General features: G+C 37.9%; 1 protein-coding gene across 11 annotated transcripts in view; it reads left to right on the forward strand.

The window, feature by feature from the left end:
• Cdc42bpa (CDC42 binding protein kinase alpha) overlaps positions 1–17,883 on the forward strand; it is a 296,605-nt gene that overhangs the window by 163,469 nt on the left and 115,253 nt on the right. For 7 of the 11 annotated variants that reach the window (XM_045157818.1, XM_045157767.1, XM_045157782.1 and 4 more), the window contains 3 exons: positions 57–190; positions 13,327–13,569; positions 13,801–13,911. In XM_045157818.1, the coding sequence (XP_045013753.1) occupies positions 57–190; positions 13,327–13,569; positions 13,801–13,911 (488 nt within the window). The remainder of the gene's footprint in view (positions 1–56; positions 191–13,326; positions 13,570–13,800; positions 13,912–17,883) is intronic. The other 4 variants (XM_045157792.1, XM_045157801.1, XM_004653264.3 and 1 more) reach the window with 2 other exon arrangements.

Genomic DNA, 17,883 nt, shown 5'->3' on the forward strand with positions numbered 1-17,883 from the left:
ACCATGGGTTCAAGCATTTGCTCTTTTATGAATAATGAAATGTTTTATGTTTTCAGAGTCAAGTCATTTGGAACAGCAACTTGAAGAAGCTAATTCTGTGAGACGAGAACTAGATGATGCTTTTAGACAAATCAAAGCTTATGAAAAGCAAATCAAAACATTGCAACAAGAAAGGGAAGAGCTAAATAAGGTAAGCATATATGTATAAGTTCTTACAGCCTGTTTTGTGTTTATCTTATAACATTAGAATACTGAAAGTATTCCTTTAAAGTGAAATATACTTCATATTTGTCTTTAAAAGTTTAGTTTACTATGATGAAATCCTATTCTTTGTATGCTAGTCTAATCTTTTAATTGATTTTAAATTTTAATTATTTGGATATAATTATAAGTTATTTAATTATGAGGGCATGGCTTAGTGGATAAAGCATTTTCCATACAAGCATGAGGGCCAGAGTTTGCAGCCTCAGCATATATATATAAATACTGGGGGTTCGGGCTGGAGAGATGGCTTAATGACTAAGGCACTTGCCTGCAAAGCCTAGGAACTCTTGTTCAAATCTCTAGGTCCCATGTAAACCAGATGCACAGTGATGCAAGCATGCAATGTTGAACATGCGTACAAGGGGGGACACACATGTATGGCATTCATTCGTAGCAACTGAAGTCCTTGGTGCGCCCATTCATTCTCTCTCTCTCTCTACCTCTTTCTTTCTCTAAATAAATAAATTTTTAAAAATTGTGGGGCTGTGGTAGTTGTCCTGAATCCAAGTGCAGAGTTGGGGGAATCCCTAGAGCAAACTAGTAGCTAAGCTAACTGAATTGTGAGTCCTAAGTTCAAGTGAGAGACCCTGGCTTAGGTATTAATAAGGTGTAAAGTGATTGAGGAAGACATCTGATGCCAGCTTCTGGCTTGCTCACGTGAGCATGTATACACATGTGCACATGAAAATAGTATACATGTACATACATACATAAACAATGAATGTTATTAAAAAAGAAACAGAAAGTAGAGTGTTAATAAAAATTTAAATACAGGTGTGTTTTTATTATAATTTGTTAATACAAACATTCTTAACAGATTGTAATTTAGTCTCTTCCATTATTTATTCTTTCAATGTTAGTTTCTTTTCCTAAGTAGCATGAGTAAACAAGTAAAATCATTTGCATAAGAACTTTGTACACTACTTAAATAGTACTAGGCATGTCATTATTTGCTCATAAGATTGTAATAGCCCAGTAGAGTAAATAATATTCAAGCGGTATTAAAACTTAAAACTTGGGGCTAGAGAGATGGATTAGCAGTTAAGCACTTGCCTGTGAAGCCTAAAGACTCTGGTTTGAGGCTTGATCCTGGGACCCACGTTAGCCAGATGCACAAGGGGGCACACTTGTCTAGAGTTCATTTGCAGTAGCTGGAGGCCCTGGTGCATGCCCATTTTCTCTCTTTTTCTATCTGCCCCTTTCTCTGTCTGCCCCTCTCAAATAAATAAATAAAATTAAACAAAAAAAAATTTTTTTTTTAAACTTAAAACTTGGGCAGGAGAAATGGTTCAGTGGTTTCTTGAAAGCCTGAAAGCCTGGATTTAATCCCCAGTAACTACATAGCCAGATGCACAAAGTGGTGCATGCATCTGGAGTTCATTTGTAGAGGCAAGAAGCCTTGGTGCTCTTATTCTTTCTGTCTCACTCCTTGTACATTAATAAATAAAATACTTTTGAAAAACTTTAAGCATATTCCATTAAGTAATATGGTTTTATTTTATTATTTAATTTTAATTTTATTTTATTTGAGGCAAGGCCTCTCACTCTAGCCCAGGCTGGCCTCAAATTCATGGTGATTCTCCCAACTCAGCATCCTGAGTGCTGATTTAAGGTGGCCACCACCATGTCCAGCACTACTATGGTTTTCATTAACAACAACAACAAAAATGTAAGAAGTGATACTGATCTCTTCCTGGAGCAGTATCAATTATACTCCATGATGTGATATATAATGTACCTATTATATAGAATGAAGTCTTCTGGGTAAATAATGTCTTGCTTCCAATAAGGAAGTGGAGGGGATTAAAAATAAAACCACCATTCCTTAATAAAGTTAATAAAAATAATAGGCAGTTAAAGATTAAATCAGATAAGTATATTTTTACTTCAGTTAAAAGCAGTGATTTGTATAGATCTATTTAAACGCATGACCAGTGTTGTTAATGATTGGCATTTATAACAGATGTTCTGCTTGCTATAATAATATAGCTATTAGTTTGTATTTATTGATAGGTTAGTATACTTGCTGGCTTGTCCACTATAGGAAATTTTTAAAAATTCTAAATTTTTATCCTTAATTTAGTTGTTGGTGTTTATGTCTTTGTATCACTAGATGTTCATTTCTGGTGTCATGTTGTGATCATGATCTTGATCTGGACTCCCCTTGCCTGACTGGTCCTGTGTGTGCAAAGAATTCAGATGAGACAGAAACACAGAACATGGTATAGAAGATAGATGGGGTTTCTTACAGTGCAAAGCAAGATACACTCAAGGAATGAGAATGGACAATAGCCTACGAGACCTTTGTGTTAACCAGAGGCTGGATAGAAAGACAAGGGAAATAAAAGACAAGGGAAATAAAAGGGACATGGGAAGGGAAAGGAGGCCTTCACTCTGGAGTCTGATTGAAGTCTTTTTCCAGCTAAGAAATAAGAATTCCAACACAACTAACTATATTTGCTTAATTTAAGGCCTTTCTCTTTTCCCAACTGTAAGCCTACCATTTTTTAGAATGTCATCTGAAACCCTCTTTAATAGTAAAAGGATATATTATAAACCCCTTTGCAATACTATGACTCCTGGTTTTACCTTTTTCAGATTATTCCATCTAAGGCATCTCTGGAGCCACCCTGTAATCTCTGTTATCAAAACTGCAGAGAAAGGGTGAAAAGACTTCTTAGTAATCGTTTGAGATATAACTTGAGAACCACATAAATGGTATATATGGCTGATGCTAAAGGCAATTATGATTCTCTTAGAGAAGCCCACACCCATGTTCTGAGGAGTACTGCACTGTCCTTCTGAAAGCCTCTCTCTCTTAACCTATTTGCTGTAAAAATATCTATGTGAAGAAAACCTCTTTTTAAAAATCATGTATATGGGGCTGGAGAGATGGCTTAGCAGTTACGACATTTGCCTGCAAAGCCAAAGGATTCCTGCTCAATTCTCTAGGACCCACAAGCCAGATGCACAAAAGGGCACATGGGTCTGGAGTTTGCAGTGGCTGGATCCCTTGGCACACCTATTCTCTTTCTCTGTCTCTCTCTCTCTCTCTCTCCCCTTCTTTCTCTCAAATAAAAATAAATAAAATAAAAACCATATATGTGTGTGTGTGTGTATATATATATATATATATATATATTTTTTTTTTTTTTTTTTTTTTTTTTTTTCTCAAGGTAGGGTCTCACTCTAGCCCAGGCTGACCTGCAGTTCACTATGTAGTCTCAGAGTAGCCTTGAACTTATGGTGATCCTTCTACCTCTACCTACTGAGTGCTGGGATTAAAGGTGTGCACCAGGGCTGGAGAGATGGCTTAGCGGTTAAGTGCTTGCCTGTGAAGCCTAAGGACCCCGGTTCGAGGCTCGGTTCCCCAGGTCCAACGTTAGCCAGATGCACAAGGGGGCACACGCATCTGGAGTTCGTTTGCAGAGGCTGGAAGCCCTGGCGCACCCATTCTCTCTCTCTCCCTCTATCTGTCTTTCTCTCTATGTCTGTCGCTCTCAAATAAAAAAATAAATAAATGAACAACAACAAAAAAAAGGTGTGCACCACCATGCCTAGCCATATATATATATATATATATATATATATATTTTTTTTTTTTTTTTTTTTTTAATTTGAGGGCAGAGACAGAGAGACTATGTGCATGTCAGGTCCTCTTCCCACTGCAGCTGAACTCCAGACACATGTGCCACTTTGTGCATCCGACTTTCTATGTGTACTAGAGAATTGAACCCAGGCCATTAGGCTTTGCAGGCAAGTGCTTTTACCCATGGAACCATCTCCTCAGCTCTAAAAAAACTGTATTTAATAAACTAATTCTCCTTTGAGAATTCTATACCCACACTTGGGTGTGTCTTTCTTTTAGAGTGCTGCTATTTCTCTTAACCCTCATTCTTAAAATCTATATTAACATAACTTTTGTAAACTACAGCTCTGCTTTATACTGGCTAGCTTTCTGCTTCAAAGCTATGAATCCTAGGTTTGCCCAAGTCAAGTTTCATAAAAGACTAAGGGAGCTCCTCAGGCCTATGAGGGTGACAATGTGGAACTGTCTGTTTCTCTCTTCTCTCACTGCTGATAAACCTGCATTTTGGATGGGCTTTATACTACTTATACAGTCTCCTGTACAACTTGTTCTGAAGGGACTGTCCAGTCCAGGTGATTTGACAGGCCTTTTTGGATTGACTCTTATGGGAGGAGATGATGATATGTCCTTGTTTTTCTCTAGCTGCTGCAAATGAATGCCTGATGTATACCATGTTGATGGCTGGGGAACTGAACCCAACCAGTTAAGCTCTTCAAGCAAGTGCTTTTAACCACTGAACCATCTCCTCCACTCCCTGTCCTTGTTCTTTATAAGAAAACGTTGGGCTAGATAGTAATTTTGTAAGTTCAGAAATTTGACTAAGGATCTCATTGCTTTGACCAATAATAAGAGTCCTAGCCGGGCGTGGTGGCACATGCCTTTAATCACAGCACTTGGGAGGCTGAGAATTGCTGTGAATTCTAGGTCAGCCTGAGACTAATTCCAGGTCACTTTGGCCTAGAGCAAGAACCTACCTTGGGAAAAAGAAAAGAGTCATGTTATTTCCATTATTAATTTTATAACCTCATGATTTTGAAGTAGGGGATCATCCTACCCAAATGGCCTCCCAACATACTGATATCTAATTAGCTACCTAAAAATGTGTAAGAATCTAATTTTTCATTTTTAAATATGGCTTATCACTTCTTTGTTTACCAAATTGGTCTTCTTTTCCCCAGTGTTATACCATGTCACCTCTGTCATATAGCAAATTCCATACATGGTTTATATTCCTTGAAAACGGTTTCAGAATTTTGATTAAAATTACATCCCACTTGTTGATCAGTTACAGGAAAATTGATGTCAGTGCATTATATCAAGTACTAAGGATATTAATATTCTGAATATATGTAAAAATTTCAAAAACAGCAGATTATCATTATTTATATGAAACAAATAGCAATTTTTTACCTCCTGAACATGTCCTGAGAACTGGCTGAAAGTTACCCCACAACAAGGAGTCTGTATTACAAAGAAAGGAGTGGGCTGGAGAGATGGTTGAGCAGTTAATACACTTGTCTGGGAAGCCTAAGGACCCAGGTTTGATTGTTTCCCTAGTACCCACATAAGCCAGATGTACAAGTGCACATGTGTCGGGAGTTCGTTTGCAGTGGCTGGAAGCCCTGGCAAACCCATTCTTTTTCTATCAGCCTCTCTCTAAAATAAATAAATAAATACATAAATGGAATAACTCCTCAAAAGATTTACTCAGATATTAGTATAGAGGAAAGAGGCAGCTGCCCCCACCAAAAGAGTCTCCTAGGAAGTATGGACATCAAGGTTTTAGCTTTGTTAGGGCTTCTGAATCCAGCTTCACCAAGAGAAAACCTCCAGAGTGCTCACCACTTCACCTTGAAATGCCTACAGAAAGTAAATCTCCCAAATTTTCTCACTTGAAATTTGTCATAAATTACTTTGTATGACTTGCATTTAGGCCAGGTTCCAACTGCCTGTAACATTTGTCCATGAGGGCTAATTGTACCAAACATAAAAGTAGTTTTGGGCTAGAGAAATGGCTTAGCAGTTAAGGCCCTTGCCTACACAGCCAAAGGACCCAGGTTCAGTTCCCCAGGACCCACATAAGTCAGATGCACAAGGTGGCGCATGTGTCTGGCGTTTGTTTGCCATGGCTGGAGGCCCTGGCGTGCCCATTCTCTATTTATCTGTCTGTCTGTCTGTCTTTCTTTCTTTCTGCATCTTTCTCAAATAAATAAAAATAATTTTTAAAAATTTTTCTTTCTTTCTTTTTTGGTTTCTCAAGGTAGGGTCTCACTCTAACCCAGGCCGACCTGGAATTCACTATGGAGTCTCAGGGTGGCCTTGAACTCACAGCAATCCTTCCTATTTCTGCCTCCCGAGTACTGGGATTAAAGGCATGTGCCACCACGCCTGACCAATAAAATATTTTTTAAAGAAGTAATTTTTCTGCAATTCCAGTCTTGTAATCCATCAACAACATACCTTCCTACATATGCTCTTCTAGGGCTGGGAACATAGCTGAATTGGTAAGAGTGCTTCTCTAGCATGCATGACATCCTGGTTCAATCCCTAGCACTACATAAACTTGTTATGGTGGTAACCCTCTGTAATCCCAGTACTGAAGGCAGAAGAATCAGAAGTTAAAGGTGCTCATCCTTGGGTAGGTAAGGATTTCAGCATTGACTGGGGTACAAAAACTAACCAAATGGATGGATGGATGAAAGAAAAAAATGTTCTTCTGTCTGGGCATGGTGGCGCATGCCTTTAATCCCAGCATTTGGGAGTCAAAGCTAGGAAGGATTGCTGAGAGTTTGAGATCACCCTGAGACTCCATAGTGAATTTCAGGTCAGCCTGGGCTAGAGTGAGACCCTACCTCAAAACCCCGCTCCCCACCAAAAAAAAAAGTTTTTCCGTAAACTGTCATACAGAAGCTGGGCATGGTGTCTCACACCTGTAATCCCAGCATTTGGGAGGCTGAAGCAGGCATGAATTCATGGCCAGCTTGGTCTACTAAGTGAGTTTAGGCCAGGCTGAGCTACAGAATGGGACCCTGTCTTAGCATAAATGAATAAAGAAAAATGCTGTAAGGTCTGGTTTGCCTTTGTTTAAATCTGTTCTTCCATTCTACCCTTTTAAATACTTTTAAATTTTATGCTTTTTACTGATTTTTGTTACCAATTTTGTTCTGGCATTGCTAAATTAATAATAATAATGGGATATGTCAACATTAAAAAAAAAAACAGCTCCAACCTCAAAGGAAATAAGAGTTTATTTTGGAGCCAAATATGAGCGGTTATGGACCAGGAACACAACTTTAGGCTACCCCAAATTCCATGCTCTAATGTGATATTAGTTTCATGAAATTTTTAGTAATAAAACAAAGCCATAAATCAAAACACTTCAAATCCATTGGCAAGTAATCAGGGAAATGGGTTATACAGAAGTATAGAAATTTCTCCTTTACACCTCATGCAATTGAATCTGATGACATTCTGAGCTTGGTGGAAGCTAGGAGGTCTTTTTGTATATTCTACAAGGATAAGTCTTACATAATAATGTTAGGATATACAGAGGTGGGCAATAAGTAGCTTTTTTAAAGGGCTAGCCCAAGATAATTTGGCTGTAGACTTGTAACATTTCATCCTCTCCATAGTCATTCAAGTTCTAATCAACCAGTCTTCTTTCTTGGAACCTTACTTCATAGATAGATTTTAGATTTTTTTTTTTTTGAAGTTTTCTACATACAAAGACAGTTACCCTTTTTCCTTCTAGGTTTGTATGGTTTCTGTCTTTCTTGAACTTAACTGTATTAGCTAGAATCTCACTATAGTTCTAGATATGAATAAAAATGATAATATTCCTGATTTTGAAGAAAATGCCTCTGATAGTGATAGGAAGTAGTAGTAAGGTAGCCCATTTTAGGCAGCTAGGGTTATAGGTCCAGAAAAGGAGAAGCACATGTCCATATGGTCTGAGAGCCAGTAAGTCAGTTCAGAGAAGAGAGTCAGGAAACTTAAAAAAAAAAAAAAAAGCCTGAATCCCAAAAGGTCAAAAGTTTTGACTTATGTTTACTCACCAGGATATTGGCCAGCCTCTGTGTAATGCATCATCTTACAGGAGCCCCTCACATTCACTCAGAGTAACTAAGCCAATCCACCTTAACTTTAAACTTTTTCATATCCCCAAAGGTAAAAAGCACAGTTACTAGGTGACTACCCACTGGGCTTGGAAATAAATTTGACTTTCTGCCTTATACTCTTAATAACTTCTTGTTTAGCCTTCCTTCTGCTGTGACTGTACTTATTTATTGCAGTAGAAGAGCTTGAGATCCACAGGCTTGGGAGTTTTAGTGGCTGTTGAGTGTAAACCCTAAGTCATCTAGAGCTGAGAAAGGCTCTGTCACTCTCAAACCCTATAGTATTTTACCACTGATGGCTATTTTTAGTGAATGTTTTCTATCAGGTTAAGGAATTTCCCCCCACCCCACCCTCATTCTAGCCCAGGCTGACCTGGAATTCATTCTGTATTCTCAGGATGGCCTGGAACTCAAAGTGATCCTCCTACCTCTGTCTCCCAAGTGCTAGGATTAAAGGTGTGCGCCACCATGCCCAGGTTTGGTTTGTTTTTTAAATACTTATTTATTTGGGAGAGAGAGAAAAAGTGGCAGAGAGAGTCAGACTGAGAATGGGTGCACCAGGGCCTCTAGTCACTGCAAACATACTCCAGACCCATGTGCCACCTTGTGCATCTGGCTTTTGTGGGTACTGGGGAACTGAACCTGGGTAACTGCTAAGCTATCTGTTCAGTTGCAGAAATTTACTTTCTATTCATATTTGCTAATCATTTTATTGTTAAGAATAAGTACTGAATTTATGCAATATACCTTTATATATACCACTAATAAAAGCTATATAATTATTTTTTTAATTTTTTTGTTCATTTTTATTTATTTGAGAGTGACAGAGCGAATGGGCATGCCAGGGCCTGCAGCCAATGCATATGAAATGAACTCCAGATGCATGCGCCACCTTGTGCATCTGGCTTACATGGGTCCTGGGGAATCGAGCCTCAAACTGGGGTCCTTAGGCTTCACAGGCAAGCACTTAACCATTAAGCCATCTCTCCAGCCCACATTATATAATTCTTATTTAATAAAGTGATGTAGCTGATCACATTAACAGACTTTTTTGGAGTCAGGCCTGCTACCAATTATGCCACAAAGTCTCACATTTACAGACTTTTTCTAGTATTAAACCACTGTTAAATTTCTGAGCACTTAAATATTACATTTCTTACATTATTTTCTAAATAATATGACATCACAGGTCACATTTACATAACAGATATCTGTTCTAGTAGCACTGCTCCAGGTCTTAGTTTAAGCTTTATCATAGCCCACAAGGTTCATATTTTTGATCATTCTTGCTTTACTAATGGTGAGACTAAGCAATGAAAAGTTAACTTGTTCAAGGATGATATAGATAGAAAGTATACAGCCAGCATCCCTAAACAAAAAAATCCCTGCCTCAAAATTTGTGTATTAACTTTATCAATCATATGCATTGTTTGCTCTTCAGATCATATAAGTCTTTCACCCATAACTTTATTCGTAACTGGCATGATTTGCTCAGCTTTGAAGTTTTTGCCCTTGTTTTCATGAACAAAATTGGTTTTATTTTTTTCTTACCTTGTTTGTTTTTAATATTTTTAGATATTTATTAGGGAATTGGTTTTATTTTTCTTACCTTGTTTTTAGTATTTTTAGTTATTTATGAGGAAAAGACAAAGAATAGATGTACCAGGGCCTCCTGCCACCTCACATGAACTCCACACACGTGTGTCATTTGTGCATCTGGCTTTACGTGACTTCTGGGGAATTAAACCCTAAGTCAGTAGGCATTGCAAGTAAACACCTTTAAAAGTTGAGCCATCTCCCCATTCCCGTTTACCTTTCTTGAATATTTTTGGCAAAACTTTATTCTGGTCTCAGAATAACTGAGTCAGGGTTGCCTCTTTTGTATTAGAAAGGTTGTTTAAGTGGATCCTTATTAAATTTCACCTCTTTCAGGCTGAGTTTCCTTTCAAGTTTAGTTTTACTGCATAATCAAATTTTAGTGTGTACGAGATACTTTTGTTGATTTTTTTTCAGTTTTCGTAGTAAATGTGTTTAGCTTAGCGTTTTTTTCTTATTGACCAGTAGGTTATTTGTAAGTGTGTTATGAATTTTCCAGTGTAGGGAGTTTATCATGTAATTGTTGATTTATAATTTAATTTCAGTGCCATTGAAGAACTTGATCTATATGGTATCTGGTCTTTGAAATCTATTGGGATTTGCCTCAGCCTAGACTGTAGTTCCAGATATTCAGTATGTATTCTTTTTGTTTTGTTTTCAGGGTAGGGTCTCGTTCTAGCCCAGGCTGACCCAGAAATTCACTATGTAGTCCCAAGGTGGCCTTGAGTTCATGGTGATCCTATCTCTGTCTCCCACATGCTGGGGTTAAAGGTGTGCACCACCTTCAGTACATATTCTTGAAAAGAGTGTATGTGTGTTTTTAAAACAGGGTTTAAACTTCTCTCCATATGTATTTTCAAGTCTTTTTTTTTTTTTTTTTTTTTTGAGGGGCTTTATTCTATAGCCCTGGATGACCTGGAACTCACTGTGTAGCCCAAGGTGACAACCTCATAGCAATCCCCTTTCTCCCTAAACTTCCTTAGTGGTAGGGTTACAGATGTGATCATGATCTTCCAGGCCCGGGTTCAGATCTCTTTTTTGGGGCAGGGGGCCATGCACATACAATATGTGGAGATAAACGGACAACTTTGAGTCTTGGTTCTTGCTTCTACTTTGTTCTGAAACAATCTGATTCATCCATGCATTTATCAGGCTTGCTAGCCAGTGAGGTTCCTTGCAATTGTCCTTTCTTTGCCTCGCTTCCTACCTTAGGCAGCCTGAAATTACAGGCATTATTCCTAGAGCATGCAGCTTTATGTGAGTGCTGGGCATCTGACCTCAGTACTCACACTTGAATGACAAGCGCTTCCTCCACTGAGCCATCTCCCCAACCTGCAGATCCTCTTCATGGTCATTATTTCATTTGCTTAGTTGATATAGTAATGATTAAGACATTGAAAGTTTTGATTATGTTGATGTACTTACCAATTTACTCTAAAGTTCTAGTAATTTTTTAGTATATTTAAGATTTGTGAAATTATAGAGTGGTATTTTGTTTTGGATTGGTGTTTCTCCCTATTCTATAGAGTTATATGATTGTGTAGTAGTATTCTTTATCCTTAAAGATGTTTTTTCTATAAGGTCTAGATTTTGTTTTTTAATGTGATATAACAAACTAACTGGTGAGTTTAGCTCTTTTCTATCTATTTTGGTGACTAATAATATGGACATATTTTACCACTTTATTTTTCACTTTCTGTTGTCATAATGTGCTTCTTTTATCTCTTTTAAAACTTTTAATTGTGTTACAGTACATATAACATGACATTTACCACCTTAACCAATAGTATTAAGTACATCCATATTGTTCTACAATACATCCTCAGAATTCTTTTTATTTGCCAAATCATTTTTATGGTTTTCTATTTTCTTCTTCTTCTTTTTTTTTTTTTTTTTTGTTTTTTGTTTTTTGTTTTTTGAGGTAGGGTCTCACTCTAACCAAGGATAGCCTGGAAATCCCTGTGTAGTCTCAGGGTGGCCTTGAACTCACAGTGATTCTCGTGCCTCTGCCTCCTGAGTGCTGAGATTAAAGGTTTGCACCACCATACCTGGCTTGGTTTTCTTCATATTTTACTTTCTATTCTGTCTGGTCTTTTGAATTTGAATTTCACCATTCATATCAACAATGTCTAAAATCATTATCTTTAACTACTTTCCTAAAACTTATGGACCTATAATTCCATTTGCTTCCTAACAATCTCTGTACTATTTTCCACAAATGTCTTAGAATTTATTTAGTGTATAAATTATACAATTTAAATAGTATAATCATATATATATTTTTTTCACATTCATGTGGATCAGTTTTATAGCCTTCTGTCTCTCTTGTGTTACATCTTCCGTATAAAAACATTTCCATTTTCCTGAAACAAAGCTGTACAGATTCCTTTAGTGCAGATCTGATCATGGTAAACTTTGTAAATTTTTTTAAGCTTAAAAAGTAATTTTTATGACTATACAGGATTATTTTCTTATCTCTTTGGAAGTTTCCCCACAGTTTCTATTATTTCTTTATTTTATGTCTGTTCTGAGTCTAACCATTTTTCTTGCTTTTTTTTTTTTTGGTGGGGACGGGGAGAGTGGAGAATAGCTGATTTTCCCACTCGCCAAATTTCTTTCTTCTTTTTGGTTTTTCAAGGCAGGGTCTCACTCTAGCCCAAGCTGACCTGGAATTCACTATGTAGTCTCAGGGTGGCCTTGACCTCACAGTGATCCTCCTACCTCTGCCTCCCAAGTGCTGGGATTAAAGGCGTGCACCACCATGCCCAGCTCTCCAAATTTCTTTTAATATCTTTTATATATAAGTGTTACCTAATTTAACATTTCTGGGTTTGGGTTTGAGGGTTTTTTTTTTTTTTTTGGCTTCATAAATATCAGTCCATGTCTTTAATTTTAACACAGTTTTTCATTTCTAAATGTTTAATAAGTTTATTTCATAAACATATGCTTATATCTTATATTTTAAATTATAAATAAAATATAATATGAATTAAGTTATACTTTAAATATAAATATATTTATGTTTTAATAATCTTTTCCCATTTTCCATTTTTATGATTCTCCTTTTGTTTCTTCAAACATTTCATACATAACAATCTTTTGTCAGTATCTAGTGATTCTAATCCTCAGTTACCTTTGCTGCTTATTTTCTGTTGTTCCCATTATTTTCTTAAAATGGTTATGTTCTTGGCATGTTTGGGAATCTGTGGTTATGGGCTTGTGTTGTCATTATTTTGTGAATATCCCATATTGCCTTGCCGTTTTTTCCTCCATAGAAGACAGACATTTCCTTTTGTTGTCAGACAGGGAGTTACATTAATCTGAGTCCATTTTAATCCCTCTAAATCAGAGAAGGCAAGTTTAGTTTTTTTCTCCTTGTTAATAGTCTAAGCCCTAGGGTTTAGTTTTCTCAATAAGGACAAGCTAACCCTTGTTCCTTTTTTAAAATTTATATAACCATTCAATACATTTGTTCACATGTAGTTATTAAATTTTACAAATCATTTTGGCCATCATATTTACTTAATTTCCTATACTCACTACTTAGTCAGCTGCTCCTTTGCATTTGCAGTGTTACTGAGAAAGAAACTGAGAGCATAAACAGAGCACTGTGCATTTGATTCCTGTTCAAAAGTAATTCATTTTCTTTTATATTGTCCTGAGGTGAATACTTTTGGCTCTTATTAATGGCAGCTACTTTGATGGCCAGATTTGATCTCAAGGTTGCAGAATTGGTAACATCTATTCTTTTTACAAAACTAGGAACTAGTCCAGGCTAGTGAGCGATTAAAAAACCAATCCAAAGAGCTGAAAGACGCACACTGTCAGAGGAAACTGGCCATGCAGGAATTCATGGAGATCAATGAGCGACTAACAGAATTGCACACCCAAAAACAGAAACTTGCACGCCATGTCCGAGATAAGGAAGAAGAGGTGGACCTGGTGATGCAAAAAGTTGAAAGCTTAAGGCAAGAACTGCGCAGAACAGAAAGAGCCAAAAAAGAGGTTAGTAGTCAGGCAAATTTTGCAGTGTCCATGTGGTAGTAATTAAAGCTGTGTTTTGAGACTTAGTGAAATAATACTTATTCTTTCTCTAAATTTTGATAAGTTATTTTTTAGCTTGATAATATTTAATATGAATTTGACCATTTGAGATGTAAATTCCCTTGAGGAAAGATACTTTTATAAAAAAAATGATACAATCATACAATCTGGCCTTGTTATTTTATTTTAAAGCTGGAAGTTCATTCAGAAGCTCTAGCTGCTGAAGCAGCAAAAGACAGGAAACTGCGTGAGCAGAGTGAGCGCCACTCCAAACAGCTGGAGAGTGATTTGGAAGGACTGAAGGTATCTTTTTACTTCATATTTATGACCCTTGATTATTTTCTTTCTCTTGAGGCTCTGGTATAGAGTGAAAACTAGCTATCCTTCAAGCATAGTATTCTTTATTCTCATACTTACTAGAAGGAAGTTGATCTAGATTTCCTAGTTGAAGAAAAAGACAGTGGATTTTCATTGGAGAGTAGGGCTCTACCACAAGGAGTTAGTATACTTACAAAGGACTGCCCACTTGAGCAAGATGTACTGCTAATTTGCATGTAAGGTGTTACGATATCCAGATTAATATTTCTATAAGTAACTCAGGAGAGACTGAGTCATGGCTTTGTATATGCTTGTGTTAGATGGGATGAATAATGTACACATAAACTGACATAGCTCATCATCTCTTATCAGACTTCCTAGTTTTAACTTGTAGCCATACCAGTTACTAGCTTTGTAGCACCAAGCAAAACATTTAATCACCTACTTTAATTTTCTCATCTGTGACATTCTACTCATGTCAGAAGCTTTCTGAAATTTTTCATTGGTTTTTTTTGTTTGTTTGTTGGATGATTTTAAGGTAGAGTCTCTCTCTACCCTAGGCTTACCCAGAATTCACTTTGTAGTCTCAGGCTGGGCTCATACTCATAGCAATCCTCCTACCTCTGCCACCCAAGTGCTGAGATTAAAAGCATGTGCCACCATGCCCAGCCTTTGAGATTATTTAAAGTGTCATTGATCCATGATACCTCAGAGGTTAGGAACCTTTGTCTTATTACACAAGTCAGGGGTTGGACAGGTGGCTTAGAGGTTAAGGTGCTTGCCTGTTGTTGCAGTCAGTTTCACATTTCTGGTAGAAATCACCCAACCAAGAGCAGCTTCTGGGAAACAGAGGTTTATTTGGGTTTAAAGGCTTGAGGAGAAGCTCCACAATGGCAGGAGGAAATGATGTGCATGAGCAGAGGGTGAACATTACCCCTTGGCCAACCTAAAGTGGATAATAGCAATAGGAGAGTGTGCCAAATACTGGCATGGGGGAAACTAGCTATAACACCCATAAGCCCGCCCCCAACAATACACTCCCTCTAGGAAGCATTAATTCCCAAATCGCCATCAGCTGGGAATCTAGCTTTCAGAACCCCTAACTTTATGGGGGATACCTGAATCAAACCACCATGTCTGTGAAGCTTAAGGACCCAGGTTTGACTCTGCATAACCCACATAAGCCAGATGCACAAGGTAACATGTTTGGAGTTTGATTGCAGTGGCTAGAGACCCTGGTGTGCTAATTCTCTCTTGAACACTCTCTTTGTCTCTCTCTTTCAAAAAGTAAAATAGCCAGGTGTGGTTGCTCATGCCTTTAATCCCAGCACTTGGGAGGCAGAGGTAGGAGGATTGCCGTGAGTTCGAGGCCACCCTGAGACTCCATAGTGAATTCCAGGTCAGCCTGGGCTACAGTGAGACCCTACCCCCCCCCCCAAAAAGTAAAATAAACACAAGTCAAAAATAGGCTGGCAAAAGATGGAGTATTTCTGGCTGAGGTCACTGGAAGTGGGTTGTGATGTTCCACTAGTTTCATGTATTTGCTCTTCTCTGTGTAGGATGTACACAGTGTGATTCTTGCTGTGTAAAGATTATGGTGTCACTACATGAGGTATACTTTATTTCTCCAGTAGAAGTGATGTAGTTAGTTCTTACTAAGTCTTCTCTACTTTTATAAATAGTCTTTCCTTAGGATAGTTTCTAAAATAGGACTCTGACACACACACACATGTAAAATACACACTCTTCTGTGTATGTGTGTATGTATGTATGTATTTAATATAAATTTTAAAATACATTTTGATGCTTCAAGGTCAGCCTGAGCAACTTAACGAGACCCTGTTTCAAAATACAAGTCAAAAAAGGGGATTGAGGCCTGAAGGGATGACTTAGCGGTTAAGGCATTTGCCTGCAAAGCCAAAGGACCCAGGTTCGATTCCCCAGGACCCACATTAGCCAGATGCATAAGAGGGTGCATGTGTCTGGAGTTTGTTTGCAGTAGCTGGAGGCACTGGTGTGCCCATTCTCTCTCCCTCCCTCTTTCTCTGTCAAATAAATAAAATATTTTTCAAAAGGGGCTGGGAGTTGAAGGAGCTAGAGAAATGGCTCAGCAATTAATGTGCTTGCCTGCAAAGCCTGATGACCCAGCTTTGATTCCCTAGTACCAACATAAAGTCAGATGCACCAAGTGGCACATGCACCTGCAGTTTGTTTGCAATGGCTGGAGGCTCTGGCATGTCCATTTCCTCTTCTATCTTGCAGATAAATAAATTAAAGTTTTTTTAAGTGGGGCATTGAGGCCATAGTTTAGTGCTTGTCTAGCAGAGCAAAAGCCCGTGGTTCAATAGAAAAGCCCTCAGTACCATAGAAAAATGGAAAGATTGGCTTTCAACAGACAAAGAAGAAATAAAAGTTTTACAATGAAGAGACTTTACTACCCTACTTCTAGGAGTGGACAGAGCATGTTAACAGAAGGTCAGTAGGGTTTTGTGGTGTTAAACCACATTGTGACTAACTAGACCTAACATTTCACCCCAAAATAGTAAAATACACACTCTTCTTTAGTCTAGATGCCAAATTTCAGAATTGACCATATGTCAGCCCAAAAAACAAATTTTAGTAAATGTAAAAAAACTGAATTCATGGAAAATATCTTCTGTAGCCACAATGGACAAGGTGGAATCCATAAGCAGAAGAAAATCCAATGCTTAAAAACATCTAGACATTTAAGTAGCATACCCTTAAATAGCCATTACATCAAAGAAGAAATCACAAGCAAATTAGAAGAGCCTTGGAGATGAATGGAAATGAAAAAAATATATCAGAACTTGTCTGATTATTGTAAAGGGGACAAAAGGAAATTTATTGGTATAAATGCATATGTCTCAAGACAAGAAGAAAAATGAGGGCTGAAGTGATGGCTCAGCAGTTAAGTGTACTTCCTATGTAAACGTAAGGGCCTGTGGGGACCTGAGACCACCTGAGTTCAAATCTCTAGAATCCATTTAAAAGGCTAGACATGCTACCACACTATACCGGTAACTTCTAGTCGTGTGGGGAAGAGATTGAAGAATTGCTGGGGCTCAAGAGCAGCAAGTTCTGTAATCAGTAAGAGCAATGTAGGGGACACTTATATTCTCCCACTCAAGATGCCATATTAGCATCCACACTTCACAAATGCACAAACATGCCAAAAAAAAAAAAAAAAAGATCTCCAATTGATAACCAAACTTTATACCTTAAGGAGCTAGGGCTGCAGGGAAGAGCAAAAACAAGCTTAAAGGTAACAGAAGGAAAGAGTAAAAATTAACCCAAAACACTGCACATACTGATGTGCTTGAAGAGTTAAAGGTAGTAGCATTGGAGTTTGAGGCTAGCTTTGTTTATATGGTGAGTTTGAGGCCAGCTTAGGTTATATAAGACCCTGTCAAAAACAAAACAATCTTGAAAACCTTTACCCCTCAACTAAAGAGAACAGGTGTGTGGAGAGAAAGGGAGGGAGGATGAAGAAATTAAAATCATAAACAAGTGGATTCTTTATTACTGGCCAATAGAACATAAAAGAATTATAGGAGGGCTGGAGAGATGGCTTAGCGGTTAAGCGCTTGCCTGTGAAGCCTAAGGACCCCGGTTCGAGGCTCGGTTCCCCAGGTCCCACGTTAGCCAGATGCACAAGGGGGCGCACGCGTCTGGAGTTTGTTTGCAGAGGCTGGAAGCCCTGGCGCGCCCATTCTCTCTCTCCCCTTCTGTCTGTCTTTCTCTCTGTGTCTGTCGCTCTCAAATAAATAAATTTAAAAAAAAAGAATTATAGGAAAAATGCTTTGAACAACTGCATGGCAGCAGAGTAGACAATCTACATGAAATGGAAAATTTTCAGAACACAAGTGACCTAAAGTGACTCTTTACCTCATGGCAACTGGGAAAAAGTAGGAGTGACACTAGGGAGAAGATAAATCC

Source organism: Jaculus jaculus, chromosome 1 (genome assembly GCF_020740685.1).
Source record: "Jaculus jaculus isolate mJacJac1 chromosome 1, mJacJac1.mat.Y.cur, whole genome shotgun sequence".
Taxonomy (NCBI): domain Eukaryota; kingdom Metazoa; phylum Chordata; class Mammalia; order Rodentia; family Dipodidae; genus Jaculus; species Jaculus jaculus.